The 19112-nt window shown below is 48.8% G+C and overlaps 1 protein-coding gene across 1 annotated transcript in view; it reads right to left on the bottom strand.

Annotated features, from left to right (window-relative positions):
* Positions 1 to 19112, bottom strand: part of DYNC2H1 (dynein cytoplasmic 2 heavy chain 1) — a 346899-nt gene that overhangs the window by 121523 nt on the left and 206264 nt on the right. The window contains exons 71-73 of the mRNA XM_074984721.1: positions 6905 to 6970; positions 3472 to 3522; positions 107 to 184 (exon numbers count right to left, since the gene is read on the bottom strand). Coding sequence (XP_074840822.1) covers positions 107 to 184; positions 3472 to 3522; positions 6905 to 6970 — 195 coding nt within the window. The remainder of the gene's footprint in view (positions 1 to 106; positions 185 to 3471; positions 3523 to 6904; positions 6971 to 19112) is intronic.

Raw genomic sequence — 19112 nt, 5'->3', positions numbered from 1 at the left:
TGCAGCCATGTTGGAATATATTTAGTTTATGTTCAAGTCCATATCACGAGTTCCAAATAAATCAAGAACACTTCAAATTCAATTTGAATCATGATACAGACAATACCTTCAGAGATGCTACTGCCCAGGTTCGCTCCTGTTCTATCCATGATGGAATTTGGTCCCGGATACTTCTTTGTGAATCCTTATAAAACAAAGTAAGCTATACGTTTGTAAAATTCACACCTACAGGTTGTTTAATAACTGAAGTTTCAAAATGAAAACAGATATGAAAACACCAACGACATGCTCTATAGAAATCTTTGTATGGTGTCCCATTAGATGAATTTATGAATCATGTTGGTTTATTGTTATTGATATTTTATAAAGTTATTACATTCTGCTCATATGACAGGCTTCTCAGACTTGACTCCCCTTCCATCTTCATTGCAAAGGAGTACTTCTAAAATACTGCAATCTACATAGATTATTAATAAATTAAATACACATTACAATCAAGCTTTATTGCAGGGGTGGCCAAACTGCGGCTCTAGAGCTGCATGAGGCTCTTTGAGCCATTAAATGCAGCGCCTCCTCAGAGCTGCATGCTGGGAGTGTTGTCTGCCACTCTGCACTCAGTGCTCACTGCTTAGTGGGAGAAGCACATTGCAGCATCAAGTTAGTGTGGGGGAGGGTGGGGGGTGCCTAGCTCAGGATAGCTAGGTAGAGTGGGAGGGCATTAAGCCACGTATTATACATTTATTTTTCTCTATCTAGCTATACCATGTGGCTCTTTGCACTCTCTATGCGGTTCTTCGCCCCATCTGGTTGCTTATACCTCTTTTATTGACTCACTGAAACACATCAGTGATATACATGAACACAGAGGAAGCCACTGTGGGAGAACCACAGAATTTATCTGACTTTAGGGCAGATTCCAAGAATGTCATACTAAGAAAGTAAACACAACAAATGATCTGGTTACAAATGTTTCAGTCTGGATCCTGAACTTTCTCTAATTCATCTGCTGGGTATGTCTACGCTCCCCCTCCCTTTCGGAAGGGGCATGTAAATGCAGCAGATTGAAAATGTTAATGAGGCACTGATACAAATATTCAGTGCCTCATTTGCATAATGGCGACCAGTCATTGCATCAAAAGTGCTGCTTTTGAAATGCAAAATAGCTCTGTAGTCAGGGTTCCTTTGAAAGGCAGCCTTGCTTTCGAAAGCACCCTTCTTCCTGAAAAAAAATAGGAAGAAGGGTGCTTTTGAAAGCCTGGCTTCCTTTCAAAAGAACCCCATCTAAATGGCTGTTTTGCATTTCAAAAGCAGCACCTTCAATGTGGCAAGTGGCTGTCGTGCAAATGAGGCAATGAATATTCAGATCAGCACCTGATTAGCAGTTTCAATTCGCTGTATTGACATGCTCCTTCTGAAAGGGAGGGACAGCGTAGACGTAACCCTGATGTATAAAAGGTAGTGAGAACAAATACAATATTGAAGGGAAAGCAAGTAATATATAAAAGGAAATATATACATAAGAGCAAGAACAAGATTTTGCTCTTCTCTAAAATGCCGTATAATTTGACCATGTAATTGGACACATCCCCATATATATCAGGAAAAGGCTAACAAGTTCCTTTTGTTGGGATACATACCAATCAGCACATATTGCAATATGTTACAGGCCATTGAGACCTAGTGTGAGTGAGGTGTGCGTGACCTGAGTATGTGAGTTACATGTTCGCAAATGAAGAGAAATCTAAAGTTAGACGTGGTCAAGGATTGTTTATGCCACACAATTTTATTATGTCCATAAGGAGGATGAAGAAACAGTAGATAAGGGCATAAAAATGGGCAGGGTGAGTTGGTGTGTTACTTCCATGACAATGTATCTGTTACAGCTGTGGACAAGAACTGGAAGAAAAGGAACAACTTGGGTTTTGGTGGCCTGCCTAGGACTTTTTCTAGGAGTTCTGGGTAAAAGGCACAGACAACAGAGACAAAGATTAATGATCTAATCAGGCTGATTAAAAATGGTTGTCTGATACATCAGCAATTTGGAGTCAGACATTGATCCAGAGCCCTAATAAAGAAGAGGTGAGGACTCCCACAGCTTGTGATCAGGCTGAATTTTGCCTGGCCTTTGAGACCTTGTTCTCATCTTCAGATTTTGCTGTGGTATGAAAGGGATGTGAATGGGGTTTATATTATATCAATAAAAGTACTGAGAATATTATATACCAACACTGTGTCTGGTATCTGCCTGCTCCCAAATGCTATAGTGAGGCCCTTAATCAGAGCTTAAGGCTCTGTGCCCAAGTGTTACCAGACAGGCACACCTGCAATGCCTGCTCTAGCTGAAGGAAACAAGCTTTAAAAGGAGATGCTTGTCACAGGAAGGCATGGCAACCAGGAAGAAAGCTGCTGTGCCTCACAGTAGATGGCTGTTGCTACAAAGTGACAAAAGGAAAAGAGATGATTCACCAGACCTCTAAAAGATCCTCACATACAGAATGCTCCCTTAAACATATTTCCTTTGTGGTGATCCACACTCTTCTGCACAGCTTAGCGCCACAGAGTGCACTGAATGGACTTTGCTCCCTTTATGGACTACTTTCTGTGCAAGCATGTAACATTCACTACTTCATAACATGGAGCACCTGGCTGTTGTGAATTTAGACGCTTACAGACCCAAGCATTTCTACTGAAAAGAAACAAATAAATTCACTTCTAGTAAAAGAAACAAATGTCTTTACCTATTGCACATTCTGCCCTAAAATGTGGCTTCCAAACCTAGGGCATCAATGTTGGAAGTGTTCCGTTTCCCTTCTGTTTGCACAGTGAGACAGAAAATCTATGGTTGGCAGAAAGGTTGTCTAAAGATACATCTACACTTACTGGGAATGTCAATGGCTGTTACGCAATTTTAGGTATGCCAATTGTGTAACTAAAATTGATTTTGCAGCCATCGACATTGGTCTCTGTCCTCACTGCAGAATGTTGAGGGAAGCGCTCCTCCCACCAACATTCCTTAATCCTTGCAGCTTGCAAGGCGTTCCAGGTTCGAAATTAAACGGGTTTGAGTTTCCACAGCTAGTGTAGACCTAACCAAAGTCTCAGAACAATGTGGACATATAAGATTGTATCAGGTGCTTTTAAGAGAAGTGCTGCTAAAAAACAAACAAACAAACAAAAAAACCACACACCTGAGCTGGGGAGAGGTCAGAATGTAGAAATCCCTATTTTAAAGAAGATGGATTTACTGCAATCAAAATCTAGTTAAATTTACATTTGGGGTGATTATTGCGGTCACACAAAGATACAACTTTATCACAAGTAAAAAACAAATACTGTGTTTACATAATTTTCAACATTTTCATTGCTGTTCATACTACACATATATGTAGAATAAATAACAAAAATCTGAGCATAATATTCCAGGATGCTACAAATACATTCCTTATTCCAGAATAAATAAATTCAGCTTACTGATTTTCTTAGCATGTCTCCAACGATCACACCTGTAAACATATCCCATTCCTATGGAGGGGGGAAAAAATCATCTTAGGCAAGGCACAGAGATTTCTTCAAGCACACAACTTAAGGGTTACAGATAAAGTAAAGGGAGATCGGACAACAGGAATAACATTTATGAATGGATTTTAAAGGGGCCTAACGAATCACTCAGTATCTTCTGAGATGTGTTCTTAATTCTCTTCAAAAGTCCCCATTGAGGGCCTGAAAAGAAGGATTTATGAGAAAGTAGACTAAGCAAAGTATAAATGTAGAAGGATTCAAACAGGCACTAGTGATTTCTAGGAATAATATGATCATCAGGAGTTACAACAGCATAAAGTAAAAACCAAAAACATCTACAACAAAAAAGCCTTCTAAGAGTTATCAAAGAAATATAAACCATCATGCTACAGCACATTAACCATCTGAAAGCTCTCCTGTGAGTAGTTTCTTCAATAAGGAATCAATTTTCAAGGGTATTTAGGCACTTAAAGCAATGGGAGTTACACACCGAAGAGGTTGGGAGAATTCTGTAAATTCCACTAAGAACCTATCTACACTTTTAGGCATCTAATTACCTTTGAAAATATTGCCGCAATTGCCTACTTCTGGGGTTGTTGCATTTTCCTGTGAAGCAGCTTGTACCAGATTAGATAGATGCTTATCTGATCTGCTTCCTATTACCATTTTACAGTATTTGAAAGGTAATTACAAGAAGAGGAGATTATTGACTGTCATATACCATGGCAGAACTGATATTCTGACTAAAGTAAGAAAGGAAAAAAGTCGATAAAACTCCTTGAAGATGAGATCTATTAGACCAGGGGTAGGGAACTTCTGGCATGCTGACCACACACAGATCGTCAGGGTTAGTAACTGGCAGGCCACCAGACTGTTTATCTGAGCATCTGCAGGCATGGCTGCTCACAGTTGCCATTGGCACTGAATAGCAAACCAGATGCTTATGTAAACAAAGCATCTGGTAGCCTGCCACTGGCTAACCCTAACAAACCACATCCAGTCTGTATGCTGGAAGTTTCCCATCCGTATATTAGACTGCAGTATAGTCTTCAAAGATGAGTACTTTGGATCACTGTAAGGTAGACCAGATAATTTAAAAATAGAGGGAGAGAGAGATGGGCACAATCTTTCATGTGGAGGTGGAAAGGGATAGTTACTTGTTTTACAAGACTGGCTACAAAGAGCAGAGTAGACAGTGAAGCGCTGGTTAGGCGAGCAGATAACAGACATGACAGACTCCTAAAGCTTAAAATCACAGAAGTATAGGGGAAGGGACCCTGAGAGATCTTCTAGTCCATCTGAACTCAGGGCAGGACTATGTATTCTCTAGACCAGTGGTTCTCAACATTTTCCTCCCCTCCTTGTAATAAACAACCTTTTTATACACTTAAACACTGTAATTATATTTTCTCATCTCCACACTAAACAAAACACATTTTTTCAATCTTCCCTCACAGGCCAGATTTTCTAGACCTTTAATCATTTTTGCTGCTATCCTCTGGACTTTCTCCAATTTGTCTACATCCTTCCTGAAATGTATCACTCAGAACTGGACACAGTATTCCATTGAAGCTTGGAAGAACTACTTCTTGCAACTTAAAACACTCCCGCTAATGTAATCCTGAATGATGATCACGTTTTTTACAACAGTATTACACTGCTGACTCACATTTAGCTTGTGATCCACTATAACCCCCGATCCCTTTTCACAGTACTCCTTCATAGGCAGTCACTTTGTGTCTTGTATGTGTGCAACTTCTAAGTGTAGCACTTTGTATTTGTACTTAATGAGTTTCACTAATTTATTTCAGACCATTTCTCCGGTTGGTCTACACCATAATGAATTTTAATCCTACAAAGTACTTGCAATCAATTTCAGTTTGCTGTCATCTGCAAAATTTGAAAGTGTATTCTCTATGCCATTATCTAAACCATTGATGAAAATATTAAGCAGCACCAAACTTGGGACTGAAGCCCTGTGGGATCGCACTCAATATGCCCTTCCAGATTGAGGGTGAACTACTGCTCTATTGCCAAAGCCTTTTCCTATCCCATGTAACTAGCTACATGCTACAGTGTGGATGCAACCTACTTTTCACCGCATCATTACCGTCTTGTACCACTGTCTTCATTAGGCTCTGCATGCTAACTCTGATCACCTTCTTGACACAGTTTTCTCTAACAAGCATACTGCACTTTCTTCCATTCTCTTTACACTCCTGCTTCTACATCCTGATCCTGAAAGCTACACAGCTCCCTTCTTTTCAGAATGCTCTGTCCAGTGATGACCTATGCAGGCCCCTTTGTATAAAAGAGCCTCTGACTGTTACTGGGAAGGACCTGTGTGTGGCAATCTGACTCTAGAGACTACAACTCCCATGAGGCTTTGGGAAGGAAAGAGGGCTTTGGCTAGGCTGGAAAAAGAAAATGGTGGTCTTTTGTTGTTGGAGAGTTAACGCTGACTGAACAGACCACTTCAGGGCAGGTGTGACGTTTTCCCCCAGCCAGAAACTTCTTTGGGGAGCTACAGCTTGTTAATGAAAGACCCTGCAGGGAAGGAAATTTATCTCTGTCAAAGTTCTGCATAGGCCAGCTTCAGGTCAGAGGGGCTGGTCACCTTGTTGCTTTGCCTGGACTATCACACAGAATCCTCACCAAGCTGAATAAGACTTAGTGAAACAACAGGCACATGCCAATACAAAAAGTAACTGGAACTTTGAACACTACAGATCATATACTCTGGGGGGACATAACTGATGGCTATGTCCATGCTAGTTATGTTTCATTTTTTACTAAGTATATTGTTTATTGATTTTATTCATGTTGGTCTGCACCCATTTCATTAAGTTGTTATGTACAGGTGTGTGTTAATTCTCATTTGGCCTATTAAGTAGATACTATTTATAAATCACTGTTTGGGAGTTACACCCAGATTATAACTGGAATACATTTCCTGGAGGTCTCCCAGGCATGCCAGTAAAGTACATATAGGGGACCAGCTAGTTGGAGGCACCACTACTTTACAGACCTTTAGAAACCAGGGGTGTAAAGAAGATTCCCAACTACCCAATATCACAACTGGAACACTCAGGGTCTCTTAACATTAAACCTTCAGGCAGAAAGGCTGAGTGCTGCCTGCTCCCATGCAACCCAGGAAGGAAAGAAAGGGGGATACACCTATAATTCCAGTCTAATGCAATTTAAATTTAACACCCCAAATCAGAACCAATTAAAATTATCATACAGAAATACAAGTAAGTAAATGCAAAAATATCCACTATATGTTCTGCACCAGGCCACCATGGAAATGTATGAATCCCAATTTAAATGTATTTGGCTCTATTAAGACCAATCAGAACACCCAGGGTTTCTTCTTATTACTTACATTATCTTGGAAAAGTTCAGGGTGCATTCCTCTTACAAAGTGCAGAGCAAACATTAGTCGATCAGCCTGAAATAAGACCAAGATCAATGGATAAATACATTTGACAAACACCACCTCACCGCTTTTCTTATTTTGCCCTCTGAGTAAAGCTACCTAGCAGAACCTCAGCCAGCTAAGCACCTATCCTGATCAGTACAGTAGCAAAATTTTTATTTTCAAGTTACTAATGCCATAGAATATCATTCCAATACGGTATATATCGTCCCAGGACAGTTAACTAGAGACAGACTCCAGATCTCAATATACCCAAATATTGCAGGGAGGGATGGAATTTTAACCAAGACCCACAGATTACTTTTAAAATTTGAAACATTTCAAAGAATGTGCTATACTGATGATGGAGGAAGAATTTTCAGTAGCTGAGTCAGTATGACTTAGTCCTAGATGCCTGATAAAACAGTTGAACTTCCAACAATCTCTGCACAAAAAGCTGTTAACAATGAATAAAGGGTTTAAAAAATATGTAGGCAAAACAGAGCAGACATCTCAGCCAAGATTTTCAAAGAATTAGATGTTAAAAGGTTGTTATGGCCATATTAAGGCTCCTGAATAGGCAGCATGCTAAGCGAAGACTGAACATCCAGCAATTCCTATTGTTGTCAGAAACTGGAAGCTAAATATGTCTTGAAACTGGAGGAGAGACTTACCTAGACCACAAAAATTGTCAGGGAAGAAATTCTCTATGCTATAAAATTTAATTTTGTTTTCCAGTTGCTCTGTAACACTTAGCAGTTAGGTATACTTGCTAAATACGTCCCCTTTATTTTGTTACTAAAATCACCTTTATAAGATCTGATTCCTGTGCCTTAGCAGGCAGAATATTCTGTGTACGTGTCCATAACTGAAAGGTCAGCAAGTAAAAACTGCAGTTGTTTTAAGCCCTTTCCCAAGGAACAGTTCAGAGCTTGAGGTTACCCCACAGCAAAACATTCCAAGTGTGTGTCCTGGGTCCACTTGTGTGGTGGCAGTATATTACCCAAGGTCATAGAATCATATAGCTGGAAGTGACCTTAGGAGGTCATCTAGGCCAGCGCCCTGCTTCAAGCAAGATCAACCCTAACTAAGTCATTCCAGCCAGGACCTTGTCAAGCCAGGACTCAAAAACCTTGAGGGATGGAGAATCCACCACCTCTACAGGCAACGCGTTCCAGTGCTTCACCACCCTCCTGGTGAAGTAGGTTTTCCTAATAGCCAACCTACTCCTCTCCTTCTGTAACTTTAGACCATTGCTCCTTGTTCTGCCATCTGTCACCACTGAGAACAATTTCTCTCCATCCTCATTAGAGCACCCCTTCGGGAAGTTGAAGGCTGCTATTAAATCACCTCTAAGTTTTCTCTTCTGTAAACTAAATCAGCCCAAATCCCTCAGCCTCGCCTCATAGGTCATGTGGTCCAGCCCCTCAATTGCTTTTGTTGCCCTCCGCTGAACTTGCTACAGCACATCCACATCCTTTTTATACTGGGGGGCCCAAAACTGGACACAATATTCTAGATGTGACCTCAACAGTGTTGAATAGAGGGGAACAACCACTTCTCTAGATCTGCTTGCAGTGCTCCTCCTAATGTACCCTAATATGCCATTAGCTTTCTTGGTTACAAGGACACACTATTTACTTATATCTAGCCTTACATCCACCATAACCCCTAGGTCCCTTTCTGCTGTACTATTACTTAGCCCACAAGTCCCCAGCCTATAATGATGCTTGAGATCATTCTACCCCAAGTGCAGGATTCTACATTTGTCCTTGTTGAACCACATCAGATTTCTTTTGGACTGATCCTCCAATTTATCCAGGTCACTCTGAATCCTCTCTCTACCCTCCAACATATCTGCCTCTCCCCCTAGCTTAGTGTCATCCACAAACTTGCTGAGGGTGCAATCCAATCCCCCATCCAGGTCATTAATGAAGATGGTGAACAACACCGGCCCCAGAACAGAGCCTTGCAGCACTCCGCTTGAAACTGACCGCCATCCAGATATTGAGCTATTGACCACTACCCGCTGGGCCTGACAGTCAAGCCAGCTTTCTATCCATCTTATAGTCCAAGGATCCAATCCATACTTCCTCAACTTATGGGCAAGAATGTTGTGGGCAACTGTATCAACAGCTTTACTGAAGACAAGATGTATCACATCTATTGACTTTTCCATGTCCACAGAACCTGTTACCTCATCATAGAAGTTAATCAGGTTGGTCAGGCATGACTTGCCCTTGGTGAATCCATGTTGACTACTCAACCAATTTCCCTTTTCCAAGCACTCCAAAATGGATTCTTTGAGGATCCCCTCCATTATTTTCCCAGGGATTGAGGCAAGGCTGACCAGTGTAGAGTTCCCTGGATTGTCCTCCTTTATTTTTTTAAAGATGGGCACTACATTTGCCTTTTTCCAATCATGCAGAATCTCTCCCAATCTCCAAGAGTCTTCAAAGATAACGGCCAAAAGCTCAGCAATGACATCTGCCAATTCCCTCAGTACCCATGAGTGCATTAAATCCAGACCCATGGATTTGCATACACCTGGTTTTTCTAAGTAGCTCTTAAGTTGTTCCTTTCCCACCAATGGCTGCCCTCCACCTTCCCATACTGCATTTTCGAGCACCGTAGTGTAGGAGCTGTCCTTGTCCGTGAAGACTGAGGCAAAAAAACCATTGAGGACTTCAGCTTTTTCTACACTATCTGTCACTAAAGCCATGTCTACACGTGCACACTGCTTCGAAGTAGCGGCACTAACTTCAAAATAGCGCCCGTCACGGCTACACGTGTTGGGCGCTATTTCGATGTTAACATCGACGTTAAGCGGCGAGACATCGAAGCCGCTAACCCCATGAGGGGATCGGAATAGCGCCCTACTTCGACGTTCAATGTCGAAGTAGGGCACGTGTAGACGATCCGCGTCCCGCAACATCGAAATTGCGGGGTCCTCCATGGCGGCCATCAGCTGAGGGGTTGAGAGACTCTCTCTCTTCAGCCCCTGCGGGGCTCTATGGTCACGGTGTGCAGCAGCCCTTAGCCCAGGGCTTCTGGCTGCTGCTGCTGCAGCTGGGGATCCATGCTGCATGCACAGGGTCTGCAACCAGTTGTCGGCTCTGTGGATCTTGTGTTGTTTAGTGCAAGTGTGTCTGGGAGGGGCCCTTTAAGGGAGCGGCTTGCTGTTGAGTCCGCCCTGTGACCCTGTCTGCAGCTGTGCCTGGCACCCTTATTTCAATGTGTGCTACTGTGGCGTGTAGACGTTCCCTCGCAGCGCTTATTTCGATGTGGTGCTGCGCAACGTGGATGTTGAACGTCGACATTGCCAGCCCTGGAGGACGTGTAGACGTTATTCATCGAAATAGCCTATTTCGATGTAGCGTGCACGTGTAGACGTAGCCCAAGTTACCTCTTTTGTCCAGTAATGGCCTTCCCTGATAACCCTCTTATTGTCAACATGAGTGTAGAAACCCTTCGTTACCCTTCACATCCCTTGCCAGCTGTAGTTCCAATTGTGCTTTCACTTTCCTGATTACTGCTCAGCATTCTCCATCCAAATATTTATACTCCTCAGTCAACTGTCCACGTTTCCATTTCTCCTTCCCGACTTACCTCAGGGCTTGTGTCACTGTCTGTGACCTTGAAGAGGCTTTGGGGTTTGTTTGATTTTTTTTTAAAGCAGAAGCCTTTAGTGACAGGGTACTTTAAATTTCTTGCAGGACCTGAGCTTCTGCACTCTAAGTATACCAGACTGGTGATCAGCCTTAACACCTCTGCATAGGGTTAAAAGACTGACTGTAAACATAGTAGATTGCTGTATGGAAAGCTCATTTGTTCTCCTAAAAGAGCCTCAAAGCTGCTCTGTTATGGTGTGTTACCCTGCTGAAGAACAATTACATGAGACAAAGCCAACTCACAAAAGCTAACGTATCCACTACATGGACATAGCCAGAATTTAGTACTAGAGTGTACAGCATGTGACAAGGCCCCAAGCTTGTCCTCCTTGGGCCCTGCCCTTCATGGCAGTTCAGGTGCTGCCTCAGAGGATCACTGTGTCCCTGCTCTGCCTTCTGTTCTCACAGAGACCAGAGTTAAGACATCATTGAGCCATTCTCATCATTGGCACAATCCATGTCAGTCATTAGTGGAGGAGACCCCTTAGGTGTGCCCAGTCTCCTCCTACCCCCTAGGACTGCCCTGGGGTGGTCTAGGGGGAGCAGAGACCACTCCCACACATACTTGGTTCCAGCACAGGGACGCTATGCAGCTGTAGCTAGAGGGGCTTTCTTCCTTGGTGCCCCCTGATTCAGCAACTGCTTCCCTGGTACCTTCCTCAGGTTGTTGTAGCTCCCTCTCTTCCTGGGATCACTCGCTGCATCTTCCTCATCCATTCCCTACCACCTCCCTGCTGCTCACCCGAGGGAAACACTTTTAAAGGGTTCTTCAGGCTTTAATTGGCCACCGGTGCTGAATTGGCCAGCAGATGCTGGTTTAGCCTGCTGCTGCTGGCTGATCCTTGATAAGCCTCAGTCTCTAGGAAAAACAAATGCACAGACCCAACTGCCCCCATATTTAACCTCCATGCAGCTACTGTAGCCTGTGTGATGGGTTGCTGTTGTGGGGAACAGTTGCTGGTTCCCCACTAGGCCAGTTCCCTGCCTCTTTCCTGCTCCTTTGCAGGCTGCTTCCCTGCCCCTGACCTCCCATTTCTCCAGCTAGCTCTTGGAGCTGCTATGAGGGTGGTGGGGGAACTTGTGCTGACCTGCCCTTGGGCAGGGGAGATGGCAGACTCCCTGCCTTCTCCATCTTCTTGGGGGTTTGCCGGCCCCTTCACCGTTCTTGTGGGCCTGGACTTCCACCTTCACAGCTGCTGCTTCCATTACTGCAGAGGAGGTAGAGGGCTGCTTTAGGGTGGTGGCTGGGCTTCCCTCCACAGCCTGCTGTAAAGTGGTGTGTTCATGGGTGGGGTGAGTTTGGGTGGACCCCTTTCCGCCAGGCTCCCAGAGCGTGCCTATGTAATTGGGGTGGGGTCCACCCCCTCCCCAACCCCTGACACCATCTCCATTGATGCTCCCCCACCTCCAGCCGCTGCTGGGGCCTTTTCACCTCGGCCCACCACTTGCCCCTCCCCCACCCCCTGCTCTATCAGACTCTGCAGAAGCTGCTGCAGGCTGGCTCCTCCAGTGCCCGTGGGCACACCAGACCCTTGCAGCCCCCTCCCCTCTCCTTATTGTAGATCAGCCCTTGCTGCCTACCCCTCCTTTTGCTTCTTCCCCTTCCCATGTGCCCAAGTCCCCGCTCCCACCCCTCTTGTTTGTTTTGCTCAGCACCTGAAGCCCCCTTCCTTAATCACTTCCCTCACCACTTCACTTCCCCACATGCTGCTTTAGTTCCCCATATCCCCCCAGTGAAGTAGCAGGAGCCGGTCATACCATCCTCTGCTGGGGGTTGTGGCCTTTTCTTGTGTTTCTCCCCTCCTTTCCTCCAGTCTCCGTTCCCACCCCCACCTCCACCTGGCCAGGCCCACAGCCTGGTGTGGGGGGGAGGGGTAGCCTTTATTCCTTTCCTGTTTTTCCCCTCTCCTCTCCTCACCCCCCACCCCTCCCTTTTCCCTTTTCCCTTTGTTAACTACCCTCATACGCCATTACTTGCTCCTGTCTTCCCCTCCCAATGGCTACCGCCCCTTTTAGGGGGCTGTCTTGCGACACCCCTGCCTGCCCTTCTTCACCTGTTCTCCCTTCCACCATCGCTGTAGTGGGTTCCCCTAAAGCCGCTGGGTTGTCTGCCCCCATGGTAGCCAGGAGCATTGGCACCAGCCCCGAGGCCCCTGTCACATCTGGACAGGAAGGGCCAGGGGACCAAAAAGGGCAAGAGTCCTGCCTGGAAGGTAAAATCCCCCATGGCAAAGGCTACCAACCCTGCTGCAGCTACTTCAGCTGCAGTTCCCCCTGCTTCCCATTCCCCTGTTCCTTCCATTGATCCTTGGGACCCCAGGTTGTACACCGAGGCAGCTGATGCCTCACACCACACTCTGTCCACCTCTGGGAATACCATCCCCAGCAGCTGCGGCCCCTTCCCCACCCTCACCAGGAGGCATGGAGTGTGATATGTCCTGGTGTTGGCCTCACTCCACATAGAGAGCTATGTGTGGACGATGGCACAAGTGGTGGGGTCTGCGGCCCTGGTGGTGGTCTCCAGAATGTTCGGGGAGACAGCGTTCTTCCTGGTGTCGGATGCCGCCGCCCAGAGGCGTTGGAGAGGGGCCTGGTGGTAGGGGGGATCCACATGTCCCTCAAGCCCCTAGAGGAACTGGGCATATGGGTGATGTTTTCCTCCATCTCTCCCTTCCTCCCCAATGTTGCCCTTCTGCCTTTCCTAACTACCCTAGGGAGGCCTCTGTCAGTCTGGAGTCCCCTCCCTCTGGGCTGCAAGGACTCCACCCTCTGCCACATCTTCTCCTTCTGCCAGCAGGCACACGTCCAACTGCAGCCAGCGGCACACAGTGGGGTTAGCCCAAAGGGGACTCTTCTGGTGCCCCATCAAGGGGCTCAGTACCAGGCCTACTATACGATGGGCAGGCCCAGTGCCTCATTTGCCAGGAGACGGGGCACGTCCCAAAGGACTGCCCCCTGGCCCAGCCTGGAGAGGAGCCTGGGACCCCCAACACCTGTGAGGACACTGGCCATGTCACTACTGGTGGCCCTATCACTACAGACCCTGGGACTGCACCTCCTCCTCCCCCCGGGGGATACCACCACTGCTCGGGCATCAGAGGATGCCCCCATGCTGGACTGGAACAGATGCACAGGTGCTGATACCCCAGAGGGCACTACAACCTGGCCTGTGGAGGAGAGAGTGGCGGTGCCCGTGATGGGACTCAGACAGGCCCCACCCTGGGGGGCGGGTTCCTCCTTCTCCTTTTCCCTCTCCATGCTGCCCTCATCCCCTGGCCCCTCCTCTGTCACCCAGCCTGCCTCAGCAGAGGGCTGGGAACTCGTATGGGGGACGCAGAGGTAGTGGGGTGCACAATCGGCACTCCGCCCCATCTGAAGATGGGCAGGATGTGCCACACAAGGCTCCCAGGGGAAATAGCAGCCCTCACCCACTGCTGGGCCCCTGGCTATTGGTCAACACCCGGCGGTGGCCAAGGATGCCGTGGCAGTTGCCGAGGACGCCATCCCCTCCACCTCGGAATCTCGGCCCAGCGAGGCCACAATGAAAGAGCCATCTGAGCCCAGGCCACCTTCAGAGGCGGCTGCTGCTCCAGCCACCACTGAGGGGAGCCCCGAAGAGGTAGGCACCAGACTTGCCTTCCTTTCCCAGGAGGTCGAGGCCCTGGGCTGACCCTGGCTGCCCCAGTTGTGGACTCCCTGTTCCTCGAGGACTGCAAGCATGATCCATGTGCCCAGCTACGTCTTCTTTCCCTATTTTCTCCACCCTCCTCCGAACCCTTCAGTGCCCTCACCCCATCAACGAGTCATCCCAGGGTGTGGCTGCCTGCCCTGCTGGGAGTAACATTCCAGCCATGGCTATCGAGCCCCTGGGTGACTCTGGTGCGCCAGAGCTCCCACTGATCCTGGAAACCCCCAGCACCAAGGCCTCTGGTGCTACACCCCCTGCAGCACCAGAGCCCAACGGCAGGGACAATCACCTCCCAGCCCCCAGCCCTACCACCTCCCTGGCCTGTGAGGAGGGGGTATCCTTTCCCAGTACGCTTACTGTCCAGATTCTCGAACCCTCTCCTGTCCCTGTTCTTTGCCCCATTCCCACTCCTCTCCATAGCCAATGCCCACTCCTAACCTTGACTCCTTTTACCCCCCTGCTCCTCCTCCTCCTGTTCCACCTTCTCCTCCCCGAAGCCCTTTCTCTCTCCTGATCCCCTCTCCATCCCTATCCCCACGCTGCTCCTGCTCCAATCCCTACTGTCCCTACTTTCCTCCCCTCTCCTTACCCCATCATGAATACCTCCAGGGCTGTAGATACCCAGGAGGTGTACTTTGCTTCACCCTCTCCCAGTATGTCTGGGGCTGTTCTCCCTCCACCACTTTGCCTTGTCCCACGGTGGGGACTTGACCTCCGCCCACCCACCCTTGTGGGTGATAGGGCCCACAGAGGGGTCTGGCCTGAGGATGTTCAGGGCTGTGAAACCCCAATGCCCAAGGCGCTGAAGGCCAAGATGCGCAGCCTCTTGGATGACGTTCAAGGATCCAAAAACAAGGTGACTCTTGTCCTTCAGCATTGGGAAGATTATCACCTCATCCTCGAGACCACGAGGGCTGTTTTGAAAGAGGATAAAGGGACCGGGAGGAAGGATGCTACAGCCCATCAGTGGGCCTCTGGCTTCCATGATGCCCTGCTTAAGTTCGGGGTTAGTCACTGACTGCTACGAGGCCCTATGGGGACTGCTGGTGCTCCCTCCGAGAAGGATCCTCCCCAGGCCTGACAATGCCGCTGTTCATCCTTGACACCTTAAACACCAGGGGCTGCAGGATGGGTCTCTGCCAATGCCAGGTGCTCTCCTTACTCCAGGAGGCGGGGTACTCAGTCACCTTCCTGCAAGAGACCCATGCTGCTCTAGCTGCCAAAGCTAGCTGGCAGGTTGAGTGGAGAGACAGAGGCCACTTCAGCCACCTCATGGACCATCAAGGCAGGGTGGTGATCTTGTTATACCTGAGCCTGCAACCCAAGGTGCTGGGGAGTGTTGAGGTTGTGCTGGGACATCTGCTGTACCTCCAGGTCTAGGTGAAGGGGCTCCCATTCCACTTACTCAACATATATGCTCTAGCCTGGAGTGGGTTCATTTCTTTCAGCAGACATTGGCCTTCCTCGACACAGTTGATCCTCACAAATGGCTGGTCCTGGGCAGGGATTTCAACTGCACCCTCGAGGAATGGGCCTGTACAGAGACTGAGCAGTACCAGACCACCACAGGTGTCCTCCGGGAGCTGATAGACTGTCACTCCCTGGTGGACGTCTGGCACAGCCACTACCCAGACTAGACACGAGCTTCAATTTTGTCCAAGTGGTGGGTCAATGGACACTGCACTCCCAGTTGTACCGCACCCAGTTGAATCGTGCAACTGGCCCTGTTCTCAGACCACCACCTGGTGGCTGTGAAGGTTTCCTTCTCCTCGGGGAAGCCAGAGCCGGCCTACTGGCACTTCAACAACAGCCTGCTGGAGGATGTGGGTTTCGTGACATCCTTTTGGGAGTTCTGGGTGGCCTGGCAGGGGTAACGGCATGCCTTTCCCTCAGCATGGCAGTGGTGAGATACAAAAAGGTGAACCAGTGGCTCTTCTGCTGTGACTATACCCAGGGGCCAGCTGGCAGTGGGATGTGGTAATAGGGAAGCTGGAATGGGAGGCCTTGGAGCTGGAGAGGCATCTGGCCACCAACACTGGGGATCCATCCCTCTGTAGCACGTACTAGCAGAAGCAGGAGGAGCTTTAGGCCCTTGATGTAGTTCAAGCCTGGGGCGCCTTTGTGAGATCACACATCCAGCTCCTTTGGGAGATGGATCGTGGCTCCCGCTTCTTCTAAGCCCTGGAGAAAAAGAGGGGGCCATGAAACACATCCTTTACCTGCTTGAGCATGATGGTACCCCTCACACGGATCCAGTGGAGATGTACAAGAGAGCTTGCACCTTCTATGCCTCTCTTTTCTCTCCACTTTTCTCTCTTTTCTGCAGAGTGCTCTGGGACCAACTCCCAACAGTCAGCACAGGTGACCGGGACCAGCTGGAACTACCTCTTACTCTGGCCGAGTTCTCGGAAGCCCTCCAAGTCATGCCCACCAATAAATCCTGAAACATGGATGGGCTGACCATGGAGTTTTACCACGTTTTGGGACGTCCTCGGCCCAGACCTTGTCAGCGTCTGGGGCGAATCCTTACTAAGTGGAGTCCTCCCTTTGCCGTGCAGGCGGGCTGTGCTCGCCTTGCTGCCTAAGAAGGGGGACCCCCGCAATCCCAGGAACTGGCGTCCCATCTCACTCCTCAGCACAGACTACAAGATCGTTGGCAAAGCCATCTCCCTTCTCTTGAGGTCCGTGCTGGTGGACGTGATCCACCCAGACCAGACGTACACCATCCCAGGCCACACCATCTTCAACAACCTTTATTTGGTCTGGGATCTCTTAGAGCTAGGGTGAAGAGTTTGTCTTTTGTTCACCCTCTTGTCTTTGGATCAGGAGAAGGTGTTCGACAGGGTGGACCACAGATACCTCCTGGGCATTCTGCAAGCCTGGGAATTGTTTGGCTTGAGGCCCCAGTTTGCGGGTTTTCTCTTGGTGCTGTATGCTGCTTCAGAGTGGTTTGTCAAGTACAACTGGACCCTAACGCACTGGTCAGCTTTGGGCAAGGAGGGCATCAGGGCTGCCCACTTTCAGGCCAGCTGCATACTCTGGCCATTGAGCCCTTCCTCTGTCTCCTTCACAGAAGGTTGACAGGGTTGATGCTCCGCAAGCCCAAGATGTGGCTGGTCCTGTCAGTGTATGCGGATGATGTTCTCTTCATGGTCCAGGACCCAGGCAACCTGGCACGGGTGGAGGCCTGCCAAGCCATCTACTTGGCAGCCTACTCTGCCCAGGTCAACTGGATCAATAGCTCTGGCCTGGTGATCGGAGCTGGGTGACAGGTGAGCCACCTCTCACCAGTGCTTCAGGCCATCCGATGGAGCATGGGTCTGCTGCTCTATCTTGGCGTCTTTCTTTCTGCCACGCATCCCTCCCCGCTGGAAAACTGACAGGGTTAGAGGGCAGGGCTGAGCAGTTGCGGAGGTGTACGGGGCTACTCCAGTGCCTCTCACTGTGAGGAAGGGCACTGGTGCTCAACCAGCTGGTCCTGTCCATGCTCTGGCACCATCTCAACACCCTGGTCCCATCCCCGGAGTTCCTGACCCACCTCCAGAAGCTGATTCTTGAGTTCTTTGAGCCAGGACTGCACTGGGTCTCTGTAGGGGTTCTTCATCTTCCCCTGGAGAAGGGAGGGCAGGGCCTGACATACTTGCGCATGCAGGTTCATGTCTTCCACCTCCAAACCCTGCAGGGACTTCTTAACAGTGCAGATAGTCCAGAGTGGAGCACATTGGTGCACGCTTTCCTCCACTGTTTCCAAGGACTCTGATATGACCGGCAGCTCCTTTACCTTCCTTTGAAAGGTCATCTGCAAGACCTCTCAGAACTACCAGTCTTCTATTAGGACTTCCTTCAGACCCAGTGGCTGCTTGCAGTGACCAGGGCCTTGGTGGCCACCGTGGGGGAAGATCTCCTCATGGAGTCCCTGCTACACAACCTTCATCTTTATGTGCAGGTGGTTGAGTCCCCCGCCATGTGCTGGAGGTTGGTCCTGGGAAGAATTACCAGAATCTGAGACCTCCTAGACTATGACCCGGGACTGGGTGGAGGCCCCGGCGCTCGCCCAGTGCATGGGGTTCTGCACCCTCCACACTCTCTAGCATGTGCTCCAGTAGGTAAGGACCGCTTTAACGCCTGCTGCTTGGGTCTACCTCAGCCACGTCCTGCAAAAGGGTGCACCCCACCCCCCTCTCACCCCGGCTCTCAAAATCTCTCTACAGACCCTCAGCCCCCTATGCCTTCCCAACCTCCCCCGTTTCATCACCCGAGCTGGCTGCATGCTTTGCAGCTGGTCCTCTTTCGAACCATGCCAACATGTCACTTGTACGTGCTCGTACTCCACACGATCCACTTCCCCACCCTTGTGTCCTGCCTGGACACCAAGTGGCAGGACCTATTGCCACTGGCTGGGGGTGAGGAGCCCCAGTGGGTCAGCTTATATTCCACCCTAGTCCCATGGCCCACTGGGGACATCAGCTAGAGGATTCTTCACAGGGCAGTGAGCATGGCCATGTACTTGGTGTGGTTCACCCCATCTCTGACACTTGCTCCTTTTGTGGCACGAGGGAGACCCTGGCACACATCTATCTAGAGTGCACCAGGTTAGAGCCCCTCTTCTGGCCCCTCCAGAGCTTCCTCTTGAGGTTCTGGCTGCACTTTTCCCCACACCCTATCTGTGGCCCCACAAAGTTGAGACACCTCCTCATCAGACTCCTCCTGGCCATGGCCAAGGTGGCCATTTACAAGACAAGAGAGAGGAGGCTGGCTGAAGGCAGGGACTGAGACTGTGGAACCTACTTTCGTTCCACAATCTGTTCACAAATCC

This window comes from Carettochelys insculpta, chromosome 1 (assembly GCF_033958435.1).
Source record: "Carettochelys insculpta isolate YL-2023 chromosome 1, ASM3395843v1, whole genome shotgun sequence".
NCBI classification, from domain to species: Eukaryota; Metazoa; Chordata; order Testudines; family Carettochelyidae; genus Carettochelys; species Carettochelys insculpta.
This window is presented reverse-complemented; position numbering and strand designations above follow the sequence as displayed.